This window comes from Zophobas morio, unplaced genomic scaffold (genome assembly GCF_036711695.1).
Source record: "Zophobas morio isolate AGI-343-1 ecotype UQ-CSIRO unplaced genomic scaffold, CSIRO_AGI_Zmor_V1 ptg000043l, whole genome shotgun sequence".
In the NCBI taxonomy this organism is placed as follows: Eukaryota; Metazoa; Arthropoda; class Insecta; order Coleoptera; family Tenebrionidae; genus Zophobas; species Zophobas morio.
Window position 1 is genome coordinate 38,328 of NW_026972148.1, and position 16,542 is coordinate 54,869.

Consider the following 16,542-nt stretch of genomic DNA (forward strand, 5'->3'; position numbering starts at 1 on the left):
GTACCTTACTTGCTGGGACAAAAGCTAGTTTTCTACAAAACGTAGCTATGTACTACCCAGAATTCATTCATTAATTGCAAGGGTTCTATAGATTTTCCTAGGCAGATTAGATTTAAAAATTCCTTTGGAAGACAATGATAGTACTCAAAGCGAAGCTTAGAAATAAAGTGAAAGAGTTGTTATCTCTTTGTGTGTTACTTTATTTAAAATCAAACATGACCCAATCCACTCTAGTCAGTGAACACGAAGGCATCGAGCAAAAGGCATGTTAGTGGCCAGTATGTTCGGTAAAAGGGGGAGATTTCAACGGCCTAAAGACTTTATGCAGCCTTAGGTTTTCACCTTTTTAAAAGCATGTTTTTCAACACAATCCGAACGTACTCCAGAGCTTTCCTAAGTACAACGTAACCCTCACAGCAGAGCTGAACTCAGGAAGGTACCATAAACACAACTTTCAGGTGGTTTAATCATTACATTGACCTTTGAGTAGCTGTATTAGCTAACGATCAAGCAAGATCTTTTTAATCGTAGGGGGTGACACGATCCGAGACAGATTTTTTTTTTTGAATTTAGGTTACCATCCACCTTAGGATGGCAGCCCATTAGCTGCCCAAGATAGAAACCATCGGACAGTCGCCAGGTATAATGTCAAGGTTGGACGCCAATTATATATATAGGCTTGTCTGTAAAAAGCACTTGTACGATGACCGCCAAGGGACAGAATGCAATCCTCGTCCGTCAAAGAGTGTACAAATGCTGGGCACTCGTTGCAAGATTTGGGGAAAGGTCGTGTTTGATGCTACATTTAAAAGCCCGGCCGGCCGCAGTAGCCAGGTTAGGCAAGGAAGAGTATCAAACAGGTACTCGCTGCGCCATAGCACAGCAAAGTTCAATCACCTTAACTATGAAAAATGACCGGTTTAAGGTCAAAAAAGTGATTCTACTTAGGTAAATATAAGTGAAGAGAATGGAAGATAAAGTAATGATGTTTGTATTCCTTCAAGGTAGAAGTACTAATAAAATAAATAAATATATATAAATAAAACTGTTAGAGGTAGCTGCAAGTGTATATATACAAACAGAAAGCTAAAGTCAACTCAATGAACTTCAATGAAATGAGAGTGCGCTCCAGATATATAGACTAGTCGTTAATGCTAGGAAAGAAGCACGAGATTACTACATAACACGGGCATTCATAAAGAGGTAGCAGAGCCTCAATGTTAACTCGGGCCAAATTGAGAAAACCAAAATTACTTCCTAGGTTTAGATAGCATTAATAGTTCTATCAATTTGATTGTTTGACCTTGGAGGACTAGATTAGCCTTTTGGATTGTAGAACTTTTAGCAAAGTCTTTTCTAAAGTTATACTTCACATTGAGCTTGGTGACATTTTATAAAGCTAATGACCGTACCAACTAAGCCAATGATTCTATGAATTTAAGCCGTTTATTGTATCAACTTGAGCTAATCTATGTTTACGGTCTTAGAGCCTTAGCTACGAAGTAAATTAGCCACCCCAGGGAGTAGGAAAGGTTAGAATTGAAGGTGCTTGTCCCCTAGGCAGGTACGCTTAGGAACGGAATCGAACCACTGACGTTGCTGAGAAGGAGTAAAGTTTTATCGTATTTGTGGGTTAAATTTAAAATATGCAAGTTTGATAGATTTAACTAGATTTTACTAGTTAAATTATTTAATAACTGTTAATTAACTTTAGAGGAGGTATAATGATTTTTCATTTTAGCATATAAGTTATGAAAACATATAGGTGAATTTAGTCCACATATAAAGTTTGGAACCTTAAAATATATATCATCTGTTCTACTTCGGGGCGGAATCATCGACTTATAAAAATATATATGAAAACTGTTTTTTTTTTAAATAAATTTTTTTTTAATATATCTAATTATAGCTGTACATATAAAAGGATCCCTTCGTTACTATCAAGCCTGAAGCATAGAGTGTGTTTATCTTTACACTTTAATTATTTTTTAACAAATCTTCACTTGGAAACTTACATTTATATAATATATTTAAGTAAAATTTTTTCTCCAACTTTACACTATTTTGATATTTTACTTATTTTAATCGATTCTAAATGACCTGAAGTACCATTTATTCAAAGAACAAACTTAAGCTTATTACACATTCGTTTTTATTTACAAACTTGTCGAAAAACGTAGTGATCATGAGGAGAGTGGCGTGAAAGCACAACCTCAACGCTAAGATGAAAGTGTGAGGGGGGTAAACATTATTTATAATAAAGAGGTATTTTGTAGTTTTACAATGTTTTTGAGAAGATTAGCTAGAGAACAACTTATTATTGAGGAATTATTGTTAAAATTTCCTAGCAGAAGGCCAGAGAATCCTATAAAAATAGGTTTTAGCTAATTAATCCATTGCTTTCTGTAGACTTATGTTCTATAATTTATAATAGAAAGCATTGATTTAAAAACTAGATTTCTTTCCACCCCTGGTGATTTATTTTTATTATAATAAAGTTACTTTTATAAAGTTTTTATTTCAAAGAAAACAGAACAGATCTTTTGGCTGCAACTTGCAAGTCGTTATTAGAAAATTTAACTTGCAATAATGTTACAGAAAACTTAATCAGGCTGAAACCTTATAATTCAAAGTATATTACAGCGAAATCTGTTAATAGAAGAAGGATACTGACTTTTTTTTTAAAGAAAGCGTCTCTATTTATTATCGGTAAGTTTAAAAAAGGACGACATTTACGAGTTGCTGGATCACTTATACATCGCCTGGAGTGCAGATAAAACATTTAAACCATTTATTCTCGAAAATTTTAGGTCCTTTTATTTATTTATAATACTATCTTATGTTATCTTGCTCTATTTCATAACTACCTAAATTTATTTGGAGACTTCAGCTAATTTTTATTTTTATATCAACTCCTTTTATTGCATTTCTAAAAAACTTAACAGCAAAATACGGACCCGGAACTTTACGACTATTTCCTTTCTTCTACCAAATCTTCGATCTTTCATATCTTTTAATCTAATTAAAGAAGGTTCTTGTATTTATTTATACTATTATCACTATATTAAGGCATAATACATGTTTAGGGTATTTTGTAAACATTGAAGAAATGCCGAAAATCATATGCTCTATGAAAACAACGGCCGTGAATGATGAAGAGTTATTATCATTATTAACAGCATGGAGGTTTTTTTAAATTTTTATAAACATAATTTTTTTAATCAATTTTTTTTTATTTTAGATTTCCTGTCTTCAAAAAGTCTGAGCAGTGCGATTCGATTTTAAACAGCAGCGAAATTTAAGTTGCAATTTTTTAATTTCTATTTATACTTTTTTATTTTTTCTATACAGGATAATATTAAACTTAATAACCCATAAGTAAAGAGTTTATTTTAAAATTTATCTTTTGTATAAACATTTAATTATTCTAACTAAAGACAAAAAATTATATTGAGTAAATTTACAAACTTCTAAATCTTTTTAATTTTAATATCCAGTAACGCTTATATTCTAAAGTTTTTTTTAAATGTGCATAGCTCTTATTTTCGTTGATTGATTGAAATTCAAAATCTTTTAATATAAAACTTTTATTAGTAAATTAATTTGATTCGTTTAAGTCTTTTTTAACTAGAGATTTTATAATTCTTAAATAGAATTATAAAAATTTGCTTCAAATAATTATTATTTTAAATATTTTTTAAAATTATAATTTATGAATTCACTTAATGCACTAACTAAGTCAGTGTCAAAGTGAATAACCCGAGTTGATCGCTTTGGTTTTAAACTAATCCGATTATCAATTCTCTTAACTATAAAAATTTCTGATGTCTATTTTTATAGATTAAATATTACTCTACTACAATTCTTTAAAACTTTTTTAAAAACTTTTTTTAAATAATCCATTTTTCAAAATAATTTATTTCATGTATAAAAAATTAATAAAAGATCAATAAATTTAATACAAATTAAAAACATTTTAAAGTATTTTAAATAAACTTTATAAATAAAAAAACTTTTTATTAATAAATTTTAAGAAATAGGTGGTTGTAGTTAACAACAAAATAATCTGAATATCGATTTCGTTAAAGTTTTTTTTTGCAATTATTTTTACTGTTATAATGCTTTTAAAAATTTACATTATAAGAACATAAACTCTTGTTCTTCGCAAATCTCTAGCTTTCCATTTGAAAAATACCAGCAACTTACAGGAAATTCCGAATCAAAAGTTAACTGATCTTCTTTGCTTTCTTTTAATTAAAAGTATTAATGAAATTTATAATTTTAAATAATTTTAGAAGTGTAAACTTATATATATTTAAGTTACTATTAATGTTTAAAATTTTATGCTTAGTAAGAAATCACAGAAGTAAACGGAATTATAATCTTTTTACTTGTTTTTTTATAAATGAAGTCCAAGAGCCTTAATGAGAGCTGTCTGCTGGAGTTCGACAGTCGCTTGAGATTTTCAGCAGAAAACAAATTTTCTTCAGAAACTTTTTTTAAGATAGTTTGGTTAATGCTGCGTTCAAAAAGCGGAATGCCAAACTGAACATGCAAATAAACAGAAAAATAGATTCAGTAGCCACATGGCAATAGCCTGAATTATTACTGACTTGGAGATCGTACAAAGACCAGTCGTTGAAGTCTACTTCATCTTCGAACGCTGAATTGTCGTTACTGATTTCAGTTTCGCTATTTGTTGAGTTCAAAGAGGCGTTGCTTTTACAGCTTCTGCCCCCTTCGTTATCTTCGCTACAAAGAGATTTTTCTTCAGCAGTGTCTGTACAGGGCAGGTAGAGTAGCGTAATAAATCCAATGTTGTGCTCGAGATCCACAGCGGCCTTTAACTTCTGTATAAATTTCAGAGAGCCCGCATCTCCGCTGACTAGTGCTGCTCAAGAGTGCGTTACTTAAGAAAACTTTAGGCACAGAGGGCGCACGTAGGGATCACCCATTTCGTTGAAATCCTTAACGCATGTTAGCCCCGTTTCTTTCTCTTTTGGTAATGGGAACGGGATATGGAGCTGATACAAGTTTTAAAGCGAGTAATGTATAAAGTAACTTGAAGTTATTAGGCAACAGTATAGAAAAAAGTATAAAAAAGATGGTCATATTATATTGTGTCAAAAAAATAGTCACTTACAAACGTCGGCGTTTTTGCATGGGAGTAGCCCTTAAAGATTAAGTAGTATGTCGTAATTAAGAAAAACATAAGGGGCCCCAAAGGGAAGCGCGAAGTACTTGTATCATCGCTGCGGAGAGAAGCAGCACCTCGTTAAAGGCCACCAGACACGCAGCACTTGGCACAATGAGAGGCGCCTGAAACCACGTGTGGATTACAACTGTCCTGTACCGCTAAGAGGCTTCAGTAAAGACGAAGGCGGGCGTGTATACTGAAGCGTACGTACATAAAAGCAGCCAGGGAGATGACTAACGCGGAGGCCACGAGGAAGAAGCAATGAAGGGGGGCCCTCGCCGGCAGTGACGTAGAGCCAGAGTTTAAACCAAGGCGAAGTGGCCTCCGAGACCGGAGGACCAAAGTGAGTTGGAACCGAGGACGGAAAAGCCCTTAAGGAGAAGTGGAGAAGTGAGAATTCGAAGCGGCTTAATATTCTTCACTGCTACCTGACCTCTGGTGCTAAAGGGGCCATGGATATAAGAAGGTGATAATTTTTGCATAACACACGCGTGCGTGCTTCATGACCTAAATTATAAAGCGACTCGAGATGGAGGAGATCTGCCAACGGCTAGTTAATTATTTAAAACAACATTCTAAACGAGTTGCTATGGCCAACCTACTCCTTGGTAATCTTTGTTTATTCTAAAGTGAGGGTCATCTACAAGCAAAAACAAGTTTGATAATGCAGAGAAAGTGGGTTAAATGGAGAAACCTCTCAGCGTAACCAGAGTGTTTTTTAACGTGATGGCATGTTCAAAGTAGCGTCGAGCCTCCCCTTCTGCTGTGTTCTTCTCCACCTGCACAAGATAAGTGGACAGTGTTCACTTGTTTTTATTCTTTCCTTTGAGATTTATATATGACGATACTTTACTTAGCTCTTCGATAAAGGCGTCCATACTTTCATTATTTAATTTGCCCACCTCGAACATCGTGACGGCGTGGGTTTTTAGATTAGGTGAGAGGTTTCTACAAAGTTTTGGGGTTGTTAACAAGCAGAACAATGAAATTATAAACATTAACAACAACTAATTATTTACACGGCTGAACCCAATTAAACAAATTTCTACGTTGGACAGAACAAAAGAATTTTTTTTTTAAGATTAGAAATATTATAAGAAGACACCCCATCATTAGGAAAGCGGTTAGCGTGCTATCGAAAATAATGGCTAAACGTTTCTGATGCGCCTCGTGTAATTGAAAGCCTCGTGTTTTCCTACCTCGCAGTGTTTTGGGCGTGAATGTACGAATGAAGTCTACAAGTAAATCTACTGTTCTAAGCTGAGCCAGGACTCGTGATATTCGGGGAGTAGCGGAGTGTTAAGCTTCGAGGCAAATTTGAGACGGCAGTAAAGCGACACGGCATTCTAAAGAAATTGAGCAACACTCACTACTCAGATCTCCACAGTACAGAGACCTTGACTTCTTTTAACGGGATTTGCAAAACAGTGGCGATTTCCTCAACGGTGGTGTACTCGTCCACGGCTACAAAGATTTTGTATAGTAAAGTTTCAAAAGTGTCACCCGTCACGCGGTTCATCACAAAACTTTCTAGCGGTGGCACTGTACTAATGTGTTTACTAACCTTTAATTTAAAAAAAAATTTTTTTTTGTACCAGAAATGCAATCATGATTATCAATGGGGACTTGTAAATATATAAGCCCTGTTTAAAAAAAAAAGATTTAAAGAAATAAATAAATTAATAATTGTAGTAAAACCTTTTTTGTAAAGGCTGCTTATAAGCTGCTTATCCAAGCGGCCTACAATCATCTTTTTTTTTTCTACTAACATCTCGATTATTTCTCGTTCCTCCATGGTACAGTCCTTTTATCAAATTTTGTGTAAGATCAGTGTTTCAAAAATAAAACACACGAAGGAACTATGGTAGCTAAAATTTTTATAAATTTGAAAAATTCGTGAAAAAAAGTTGTACTAAGAAAAAATTAATTCCTTTAACGATTTTTTTAAAATCTACAAGTTTCAAATATTTATTAAACAGAATGAAAAGAAATTTATACGCTACTTTTATATCGTGCTGGCGAATAAAACCAACTCTTGCAACCCACCAGTGAGTAATGTTTATATCTACAGGAAACTGTTATATACATACAAATATTTAATTTCTATTTTAAGTTTTAAAATAATCAAAATTTATTTATGACAAAAAATTTCACAAAAATGCTTTACATCAGGAAGAAAATCCGAAATAATTCTCTTCCTTTTCTTTGTTAGATTCATTATATTATACGCCTATAAGTAAAAATTACTACAAGCGTAAATGGTAAGTTGACCATAAAAAAGTCACAGAAGATTTGCTTTGATTAACAATGCTTATATATTGATTTCTTCCAACTCCCAAAAGTCTAAGACCTTAATTTTTTTTAAAAAATAATATTCCTTAACGTTTATTTGTTATAAAAAATAATAAATAATACTTACAATCAGTAGCAGTAAAATTAGGGATAGAATCATAACTTTTCTCTTTAAGTATATTGTTTATGATCATAGTTCGGTAATATACAAAAGGAGATATTTCTAAACCCTTCACTAAAACGTCCGACAAGTGATAAGGATAAATCTTAAGCAGATATTACACGTACTAATTTAAAGTTAAGATTAAAAACAGTCACCTTTAAGTTTTCAATACTATCTTTTAATAGCCCGTCATAATATATTTTTTCATTTCTAATCACGTAACGTACAATATTATTTTTCCACCTTAACTGATTTTTTATGCTGAACCTTTAATAATGTTTGAATAAATAAATTATTATATAATTTTAACACACTGTATTATTAATGAAACCTAACTATTAGTCTATCATACTCCCTTGGCGACAAATATTTTCTTGCTTCAAAAGGGATACTAGAATATCTCTTTTTTTCGCGGATAAAAGCCTCTACCTTTTCCATTATTACTAATTATAATTAAAAACTAATATTTTTTTTAATAAATAAGGTTGAAGCGAACGAGAAATAAAGATACTTAAAGGAAATATGAGAGAAGTCGAAGAATTAGATTTAAAAAAAAAACATGTCGAAAAAGAACCAATAAAGTGTTGCGTTTTAACCATGAAGACCAATTGAATATGAAATGAAAGCACAAAAATTTTCAAAATGTTAGTACTCTTTAACGAATGTGTTTTTAAAGTTTACTATAGTATGGGGACTGCATGTTTTTTAAAAAAACGAAAGGGTTCTGTTGCGTTATAATAACAGACTTCATATGATATTCTGGAGAGGGTGAGATGGCAGTCTAAAAGATCACCATTAGAATCCTCTCCGTATAAAAGTTTTTTTGCAAAAAAAAATTGATGAAACAATTGTCTTATTATTTTTTAACGCTTTGTTGGTTTTAAATGCTTACATTGAATAAAAGGAATGGTCGAGTTAAATTCTTTTAGTACTAATATCACAGGAAGTTGCTATGACTACCAGTATGCGAGCTAATGTCTCTAGGAACTTCTAGTCTTGAGAGTGTCCTTTATTCAGAAGGGGAGCAAGAGTGCAACACGCGCTTTCAACTCTCAGCGGCCGTAAAGCAGCAGTCAAACAATTATTACACAACCTGTGTACACTCAGTTTAAACAGGTCACCCCGGTTGTGTTATTTAATCAAAGAACATTTTTTTTGCAATTATAGTTGTTTACTTTTAAAAATTCTTAAAAAAATTTACCAGACGTTAAAAATTAAGTGTCAAGCTATTGCTCTATAGTTTGCAGCGTTTAAAATCGACATTGTAAACCTTCAATTTGATGTTTGTCATCATCATGCTTCTTCTTTAACTGTTAACTAAAAGATTTAAATTTTAAAATTATAACTAGAGAAAACACATTTAAACTTTATAGAGCTTTTTTTTTTATGCAACATTTTGTTACCTTTATTATTATCAATAAAGTTCTTATTCGCAGTTTTTAAATTGTGTTAGTATATTGTGAACAAGAAGATATTTGTGAAATGCCATGTAAATATATAAACTTTGTTCTCCCATTAATGAGAAATATTTTACTTTATATAGATAACAGTTATATCAATATTTATTAATAAACAATTGTTTTTTTCCTGCTAAAGCTTGCTGAGAAACAAGAGAGTTTACAGCACGAAAAAAATCGTATCAAATATGTAATTATCATGTAATCACGTTTTCGGTAGTTTCTTATGCCTCTTAAGACATAAGCTGCCAATTTTTATTTGTACACTTCTTTTAGGAGGGTAACCGAGTTATAGTTTTTTACTTTTGTCGCTTTTTTTCAGTTCTGTTTAGTAATTTATTTAAAGTAAAGTACGAAAAAATGCGTAAACTAAAAAGTAAGTATCCTCGAGGAATCATAAAAACTGGCAAAAAGCCGGACACCAGTTCCGCAGCTAAAGTGAGCCCCTCCAGAGTAAATGACTGAATCTGTGAATGTTATTTCGTGAAACTTAATTTTAATATTCTACTGCTTTCAAGGTGATAAATTCTTTGTTTAATAAAGTAAAATCACTCATTCCTTGGTCTTTACTTGGTATATAATTTTATACTCACTATCATAAGTGCATTCACTTTAAAGTTATTACAAGGGTTTCGTTATTCTGAAGAATCTCAGCCTTCTGTTACTAATAATATAAATTTCAAGGATGATTTCCTAGGAAACTTTTGTTATTATTATTATTAGTGTTGTTTTAAATATTTTCTTTTGACTAATTTTTTTATATACAATTAAATTAATTGTATAGCTTCCGACACTTCTGACTCATTACCAAAAGCAAAAGAGTTATTACACACTTTTAATACGGATTCTACAGCTCCTGCGGGTGTTAAAAACATACCAGACTTCCTCGTACCGCCTTTTTATTTAGATTATTACCAATAACTGGTGGTAGAACTGAGCTCTTTAGCCTTCAGACTTTATTTCCGAAAAGAAAAATTATATTGTTGAAGAAATTAATAAAAGCTTTTATACAGGATTATCGTCTGAAACTTGTGAGAAAGTTAGTAATAAAAATTTACTTAATTTTTTCTAAGTCTTTATATGTTTTAGCTAAAAAATTTACTAGATGATTGTGTGGAGAAGAAAGATGAAAACAATGTCTCAGCAATTTCTACTATGGACAGCATTCAGAGGTCCTTAAATTTGAGTCTAATTTTTTTTGAAATTATTTTTTACAGCTCTCTTTAACAATTTGACTTTATTCTTTTTTGTTGGTCCCGGTTTTAAAACAATTTTTATCAATAAATTTCTCTTGTTTAAATCTAGTTTATCTAATTTTTTATCTTAGCCGCACTATAAGATTTTTCAACCGCGTTCTTTCTTAAAATATTTTAAAAGTTTTATATTTTCGTGGCTATTGCAGAGTTATAGTTGTTTTAATTTATATTCCTTTTAATTTTAATATATATTCCTTTTAATTATAATCAAATTTAATTTTTTTACTATAATTGTGTTCGTTCACATATTTTAATTTTGCTAGGAAGAGACCTCATCGGGAAGTTTTTAATTCCGAGCTCCACGCAGTTACTTCAACGAATGCATTAAAAGATGTATGTTTATTGTAAATACTCATCTTAGTCTGTAACATTTATTGTAAATCTCGTAAAGAGATACAATACTACTATAAATAAGTCCTTTTTTCGCGATGAAGCTCCAAATAAAAAAATAAAAATCAGCGCTTTTGGAGATGGGAGGGCTTACCGGTTTTTATTGCGGACGCCTGCCCTATCGCCTGGAATTGTAGGAATAGATTTAGAGGAAAATAAAAATCTCGAAATTTCTAAACTAAAAGTAGTGGATCCATTTTCCCACGGTAATGAATTTATGATTAATTATATATATATATTATTAATATTTCTTTATTTTTTATTATAATTTATTTATTATTATTTACTTTAGTGCCGTTTGCATTTAGAATTTATATTAATTTTTTTTAATTTTTATATTCGTTATTTTTTTTATATTAATATTTTTTTATATAACTGTTATTCCTTATCACTTATGTTAGGGTCGTTTGCTGATAAGAATGCTAAACGCCTATTGGAGCGAATTAGCACTTCAAAAAGCTCCATGGAGCAGGACGGCGGGCGTCCGGCCATCCCGGCGTCCAGATTCCAAGTGGCTTCTGTCCGGCGAGACATCTCTTACTTGCCAGTTTCCTTGCGAAGTTCGTTAAAAATTTTGGTCCCTCGGCTCTATATGCTGATGGGTAAACTATTTATACTTAAATACAGAACTTCCCGAGTCGAGTCGTCTATTCCGTGGCTCGAACGCTATTACTGCCGGCCTAGAAAGAGCGAGGGCCTCCTTACGTAAGCAGGGTTTCTTTTTATCGGTGGAAGAACGGTTTATATAATCGACTGATGTCTAAACATGGTAAGATCACGTGGAAAGCAAAGAGACTGTCTTTCCGGTCTGTGAAAATAAAAAATCTCTTCCGATGCTGCAGCATAAGTTTGTCTGTTATTACTATCATTACTATTATTCATTATGTTTATTTTCGTTGAATGTCCTGTTTCTTAAGTATGCATTAAAATATAAATAAAATACAAATGGCTATTCCAAAGTATTCAAGAAAAAACCATCGCAACTGAAGTTGCGCCTGCTGAGAGCCCGTCTACCCTGTCCTGCACGAACACCCCTGAAGCTAAAGAAATGCCACAGGAGGACAGTAAGTGTATGGATTGGTTGGACAAATATCCCTCTTTATGTACATGTGACTTTAGCACGTGGTGAAGTCTCACCTGTCCATGTGAAAACTCTTCACGAGGTTTTTTATAGTTTTCTATAACTTTTTTTATTTTTAAACATATTTTTTGCAGGGAATTTTCACATTCACCGAGCCGTTCTTATTATATAATGAACACTTTAGCTTGCCAACCACATGTCTTTTTCCGATATCGCCTCCAGAACCGTTATTTTTATTATTATTATTATTATTATTATTATTATTATTATTATTATTATTATTATTCCTTTTTTTTAACAGTCTTGAGCCTTCACTTAGCCTTCCAGAAGAAAAGAAAGAAAAGCAAATAAAAAGTAACACAGGTTCACCTTATAATTAATATATTTATTACTATTAATATTATTATTAGAATCTTTAACTAAACTTCGTAACGAAGAATCATTAAAAACTTTTCCAATAACTTCTGAAAATTTTTTTTCTACTAAAACTTTTTTTAAACCAGAAGCTGAAAGTAAGTATATTTTTTATAATATTCTTTTATTTAAAGTTTATCAAAAGTAAAACTGTTGCTTTTTGTTTTATAAAATGTTTTTTTCTGTAGAAAATGAGGGGAGCATTGACGTGCCCGTAAAAGTTTCTGGTATTAATAATATTATTACTATTATTTTATTATATTCTACATTATTTTTATTAATTATTATTTTTAGAAGAACCTGAAAACCTTAAAAGAAACTGTAGTGAGGTGCCATTTAATGGTAGCTCATTTATTTTTATTATCAATTTTTTATTTATTAATATTCATTAATATTTTAATTATAGCGCAATCAAATATATTCATATTATATTTATTGGTATCTATATATATAGTGCAGTCAAGATTGACTATTATTATTATTATTATGTTTGTATTAGAAAAAAGTGAGAGCCCTACACTTTCTTCGGAGGTTATTAACAGCAAACGCACAACTGTTATAGGCAATTATTACATATATATTTAATATCTACAAAAATATATTATTAGATAAACGGTAATGTTTATACAAATATTGAGGTATTTTTCCTAAAAAAAAGTAAAATTCTATATAAATATTGTTTTTATTCATTAGTATTAAGCTATTTTATTAAGAAAACGTAAAATATTTATATAAAAATTGTTGTTATTAGATTATTATAAAATAAAATATTTATTACAAAGTTATCATATTTAATACATATAATATATTTTTTTAGAATAAAGTGGACTCTAAAACATTGATAATATTTATTTTATAACTTTATTTATTAGAAAAAAGTCAACTATAAAACATTTTTATCTGTATATATAAACTATTATTAATTTTTATGTTAAAATATTGGAATTATTATACAATTTTGTTTGTTTTATTGAACTACTTTTATAAAAATCCAGAAGTATTTTCATTACTACTGTTATAATGTGATATTATTAAACTTTTCTTTTTAAAATTTATAATTTTTATAAATATTTATTATTTGTTTTGTATAAACTATTCTTTTAGAGAAAAGTAAAACATTAATATAAATATTACTATTATTATTACTATTATTATAGTTTGACTCTTTTTTATTTGTTATTGATATTATAGGGGAAATTAAGTTTATATATAAACATCTTTACTTTTATTGAACTACTTATTAGAAAAACATAATTTTTTATATTTATATTGTTGTTATTTATAAATACTAAACATTTCTATATAGAAAGTTAAAGTTAATTTATTATTGTTCAACTATTTATATTTAGAAAAACTGTTTCTATTTAAAATTTTGTAATGTTAAAAGTTATTTTTAGGACTACTTTCAATAAAAAAGGATTCATATAAAACTATTTTTACTGGAAAAATCTGTAGTAACTCTAAATACTGTTGATAATTTTTAGGACAACTTTTATTGAAAATAATGATAAATATTAAACCTTTTAATTGGAAATTTTTGTAATAAACCTTTAAATTTTGTTAATAATTAATTAATTGACAACTTTCATTAAATAAATTGACATATATTCTAATTTTTATTATATTCGCTAAATTCTGTTATTAGAAAAAAGCGAAAGTAAAACGGAAGACTCTTCCGAAGACGTTAAAAATACGCCACTTTTTACAAGTAAACTATTTTTCTTTATAAATTAAGTATTATTAATATTCATTATAAACTTTGCATATTAAAAATTTATATTTTATTTTTAATTATCAAAAAATATTGTGAATATAAAGTTCCTGTCGTTTCTATTAGAAAAATATAAATATATTGGTATTTATTTATTATGAAAGTTTCCTTGTAAACTACTTTTATATTTTTGTTGTTTATTATTATATATTACATCCGTTGACTACCTTTTCAAATTCTTTATTATATTTATTAACTCGTTTTTAATATTACAATATTTATTTATTATATTATATTACATCTTTTATTTTATAAACTATTTTTATATTATTTTTTTTATTATAAATAATCTACTTTTTATTATTGTCACGTTTATTACTATATTTTTTATATTACTACTATCTTTATTATATGCATCGTTTATAAATTTACTTTATAATATTTAAGTAGCTCACAGTGAAAGTAAAGTTCCGGAGAGTACAGCAAACATAGAAACCAAAGCAAACTTATGTTTAGGCTTTTTTTTTCATATTTTCCTATTTATTTTTGTTTTATTTAGTTATTTATTTGTAGATAATAACGAAAGTAAAACTTCGAACGATGAAAATAACTGCAATACTAAAAGTTTTATAGGCATTTATATTATTTATTTTAATATTTATTGGTTGAATTAAGAAATTTACTCAAAACTGACTGGTTGATTTTGCGAAACGTGTTAATTAAAAATTTAATATTTTTTGTTTTCATTGGTAACACTTTATTAGACCCTTTAAAAAGTGACCAGTGGAGTTGTGATCAATGCGCTGCTCTTAACCCAACAACTTCTTTGATTTGTCAATCTTGTAGAACTGAGCGTTTCCCTTCCAATAAGAGTATTATTATTTTTATATTTTGTTTATATTCGTTTTTTTTTTTTAAGATGTTCATTTTTTCACTATTTTTTTTATTTAAATATATAACAAAGTTAATGATACGCATGGTGATTCTGGACAAACCAAAGACGCAGAAAATAACTTGTTCGCCCGGCGGTCAAACCCCCCGTCGCCCGTCGTAGTTCCAGAAAAAAGTATTGGTTACTCAAGTCTTTCCACTTGCCTTTCTTTTTACTGTAGAATATCTTGATTAGTTGAAACTCCGACTCCTCCACCATTTGTGTTTGGACAACCGCCACCACACCTTTTTTCTGGCACTTTTGTTGTTTTCTGTGTATTTTCTTTAGTCATTCATGCATTTTAGAAACTGCTACCAATCAGAATAAAGGATTTTCTTTTGGATCGACGTCTGTTCCGTTCCGCTTCGGTTTGCCTTTCACCAATTTTTTGCTTTGGCTAAACATTTTTATTTGCAAGTAGACTTCTCCTCCAGTAGCTCGCCGGCCCCGGCTCCCCAACCTTTTTCGGGACCATCAGTCGGCTATAGTTTTCAAGGGGCGTCCAGCTCTTCATTCTCCACTAAAGACGCACCATCAGCCTCATCTTCTTTCTTATTTGACGCCCGGCCTTTCTCGTCCGAGTCTTCTACTGAAAGCGGTGCTTTTAAAGCCGATAACGGTGTTAACTTTTCAACGAATGCGGGAGCCCCGCCTTCTATCGGATTCTCGTTTACGGGCGGCGATTCTTCTGTCGGTTCTATTGACGGAACATCGCCCGGTTTTAATTTTACTGGCGGTAGCGCCCCAACTGGCTTTTCCTTTGGCTCAACTAACGATCAAGCAAATGCTCCCGTTCAATTTGGAAATTCGGCAGGGGAAACTGGATTTGGTGTGTGCCACTTGTTTATGTACTGTATTTTTATTAACATTTATGGCTTCCAGGCCACGTGAGCGCGCGACAATTGGAGAGGCAGTTAAGGCGCACAAGGCGTTAAATGAGTATTTTTTTGTACTAGAAATTATATTAATAAATAGCAGAAACCAGCAATTTTTCTGGAAGTCTTTAAAATTTTTAAAGCGTTTTATAAAGTTTTACAACGAGCTTTTTATATAAAAGTTTCCAGGAATATAAAGATCAACCGTGCTTATACCTACACTACTACTATTTCAGTAATAATAATAATAACAATAATAATAATTTTTATTAAAACTATATTACTCTGACACAAAGTAAACAATATTTCATACAAAAAAGTCTTTCAGCACGTGCTCGGAGACCCACTTGAATTTTGACACGTGCTTCTCAAAGAGTATTTTTGGTAAACTTTATATAAAAAAGTTGAGTCTCACGAAAATTGTTGAGAAGTTTTCAATAAAAATAAGGAACCATTTAATATTGTATATAAACGCTTTTTTTAATAAAAATAGACTTAAAAGAAAAATATTAAATTTTTTATAGGTTTACGTATTACTAAAAAGCTTCTTCTTTGCTAACTAACAAAAAAGTTTTACTAAACAGTAAATATTTAACCAATAAAAAACTTTATTTTCCCTTTTTTCCCTTCTATTTCATATAAATTCTTTCCTGTACTTCATACACGGTAAGAGCGATACCAAACAGTGGAGAAATAATGCAAATTCGAGGTAGAACGCCTTTCATGAAAGCAAGCGGTCCTTATAATAATAATAGTAATAACCATAATAATATTA

General features: G+C 30.4%; 2 protein-coding genes and 2 long non-coding RNA genes across 5 annotated transcripts; 3 read left to right on the forward strand and 1 right to left on the reverse strand.

Moving 5' to 3' along the window:
* The first annotated feature begins 2,445 nt into the window (after positions 1-2,445).
* Positions 2,446-2,803, forward strand: LOC135141160 (uncharacterized). The gene is made up of 3 exons (XR_010282345.1): positions 2,446-2,473; positions 2,527-2,632; positions 2,688-2,803. It is a non-coding gene; the product is annotated as an uncharacterized LOC135141160 (long non-coding RNA).
* Positions 2,804-4,113: 1,310 nt separating this feature from the next.
* Positions 4,114-7,686, reverse strand: LOC135141159 (protein FAM91A1-like). Its single transcript, XM_064072007.1, has 20 exons — positions 7,617-7,686; positions 7,483-7,547; positions 7,365-7,427; positions 7,201-7,272; positions 6,896-7,001; positions 6,793-6,840; positions 6,594-6,739; positions 6,449-6,543; positions 6,303-6,392; positions 6,046-6,145; positions 5,892-5,976; positions 5,796-5,837; positions 5,626-5,737; positions 5,409-5,568; positions 5,242-5,355; positions 5,144-5,173; positions 4,952-5,024; positions 4,614-4,891; positions 4,392-4,545; positions 4,114-4,247 (listed from the first exon to the last, which is right to left on the reverse strand). Exons 1-20 carry the CDS (start codon positions 7,681-7,683, stop codon positions 4,138-4,140), a joined length of 2,010 nt encoding a protein of 669 aa, XP_063928077.1. The 5' UTR covers positions 7,684-7,686; the 3' UTR covers positions 4,114-4,137.
* Positions 7,687-10,633: 2,947 nt separating this feature from the next.
* LOC135141170 (uncharacterized) lies at positions 10,634-12,835 on the forward strand. Its single transcript, XM_064072014.1, has 13 exons — positions 10,634-10,698; positions 10,757-10,961; positions 11,157-11,315; positions 11,383-11,469; positions 11,530-11,602; positions 11,716-11,819; positions 11,875-11,918; positions 11,971-12,062; positions 12,138-12,199; positions 12,247-12,348; positions 12,439-12,477; positions 12,545-12,592; positions 12,750-12,835. The coding sequence occupies exons 3-13, from the start codon at positions 11,219-11,221 to the stop codon at positions 12,833-12,835; spliced, it is 834 nt and encodes a 277-aa protein (XP_063928084.1). The 5' UTR covers positions 10,634-10,698; positions 10,757-10,961; positions 11,157-11,218.
* A 1,045-nt stretch (positions 12,836-13,880) lies between these two features.
* LOC135141176 (uncharacterized) lies at positions 13,881-15,851 on the forward strand. 2 transcript variants are annotated; one of them, XR_010282353.1, is made up of 8 exons: positions 13,881-13,958; positions 14,412-14,471; positions 14,535-14,594; positions 14,726-14,833; positions 14,926-15,027; positions 15,088-15,260; positions 15,314-15,721; positions 15,775-15,851. It is a non-coding gene; the product is annotated as an uncharacterized LOC135141176 (long non-coding RNA). The 2 variants fall into 2 exon arrangements; XR_010282352.1 differs by having other exon boundaries at positions 13,893-13,958; positions 14,409-14,471.
* Positions 15,852-16,542: the final 691 nt, after the last annotated feature.

Coding starts and splice junctions, on each gene's coding strand:
- LOC135141170 (XM_064072014.1), top strand. CDS start 11,219: ATGGAGCAGGACGGCGGGCGTCCGGCCATCCCGGCGTCCAGATTCCAA. Junction 11,820..11,874: donor AGAAATGCCACAGGAGGACA/GTAAGTGTATGG, acceptor ATGTGACTTTAG/CACGTGGTGAAGTCTCACCT. Junction 12,200..12,246: donor GCAAATAAAAAGTAACACAG/GTTCACCTTATA, acceptor TATTATTATTAG/AATCTTTAACTAAACTTCGT.
- LOC135141159 (XM_064072007.1), bottom strand. CDS start 7,683: ATGATCATAAACAATATACTTAAAGAGAAAAGTTATGATTCTATCCCT. Junction 7,273..7,364: donor TTTCGGATTTTCTTCCTGAT/GTAAAGCATTTT, acceptor TGTATATAACAG/TTTCCTGTAGATATAAACAT. Junction 5,738..5,795: donor CAAAGATTACCAAGGAGTAG/GTTGGCCATAGC, acceptor AGCCGTTGGCAG/ATCTCCTCCATCTCGAGTCG.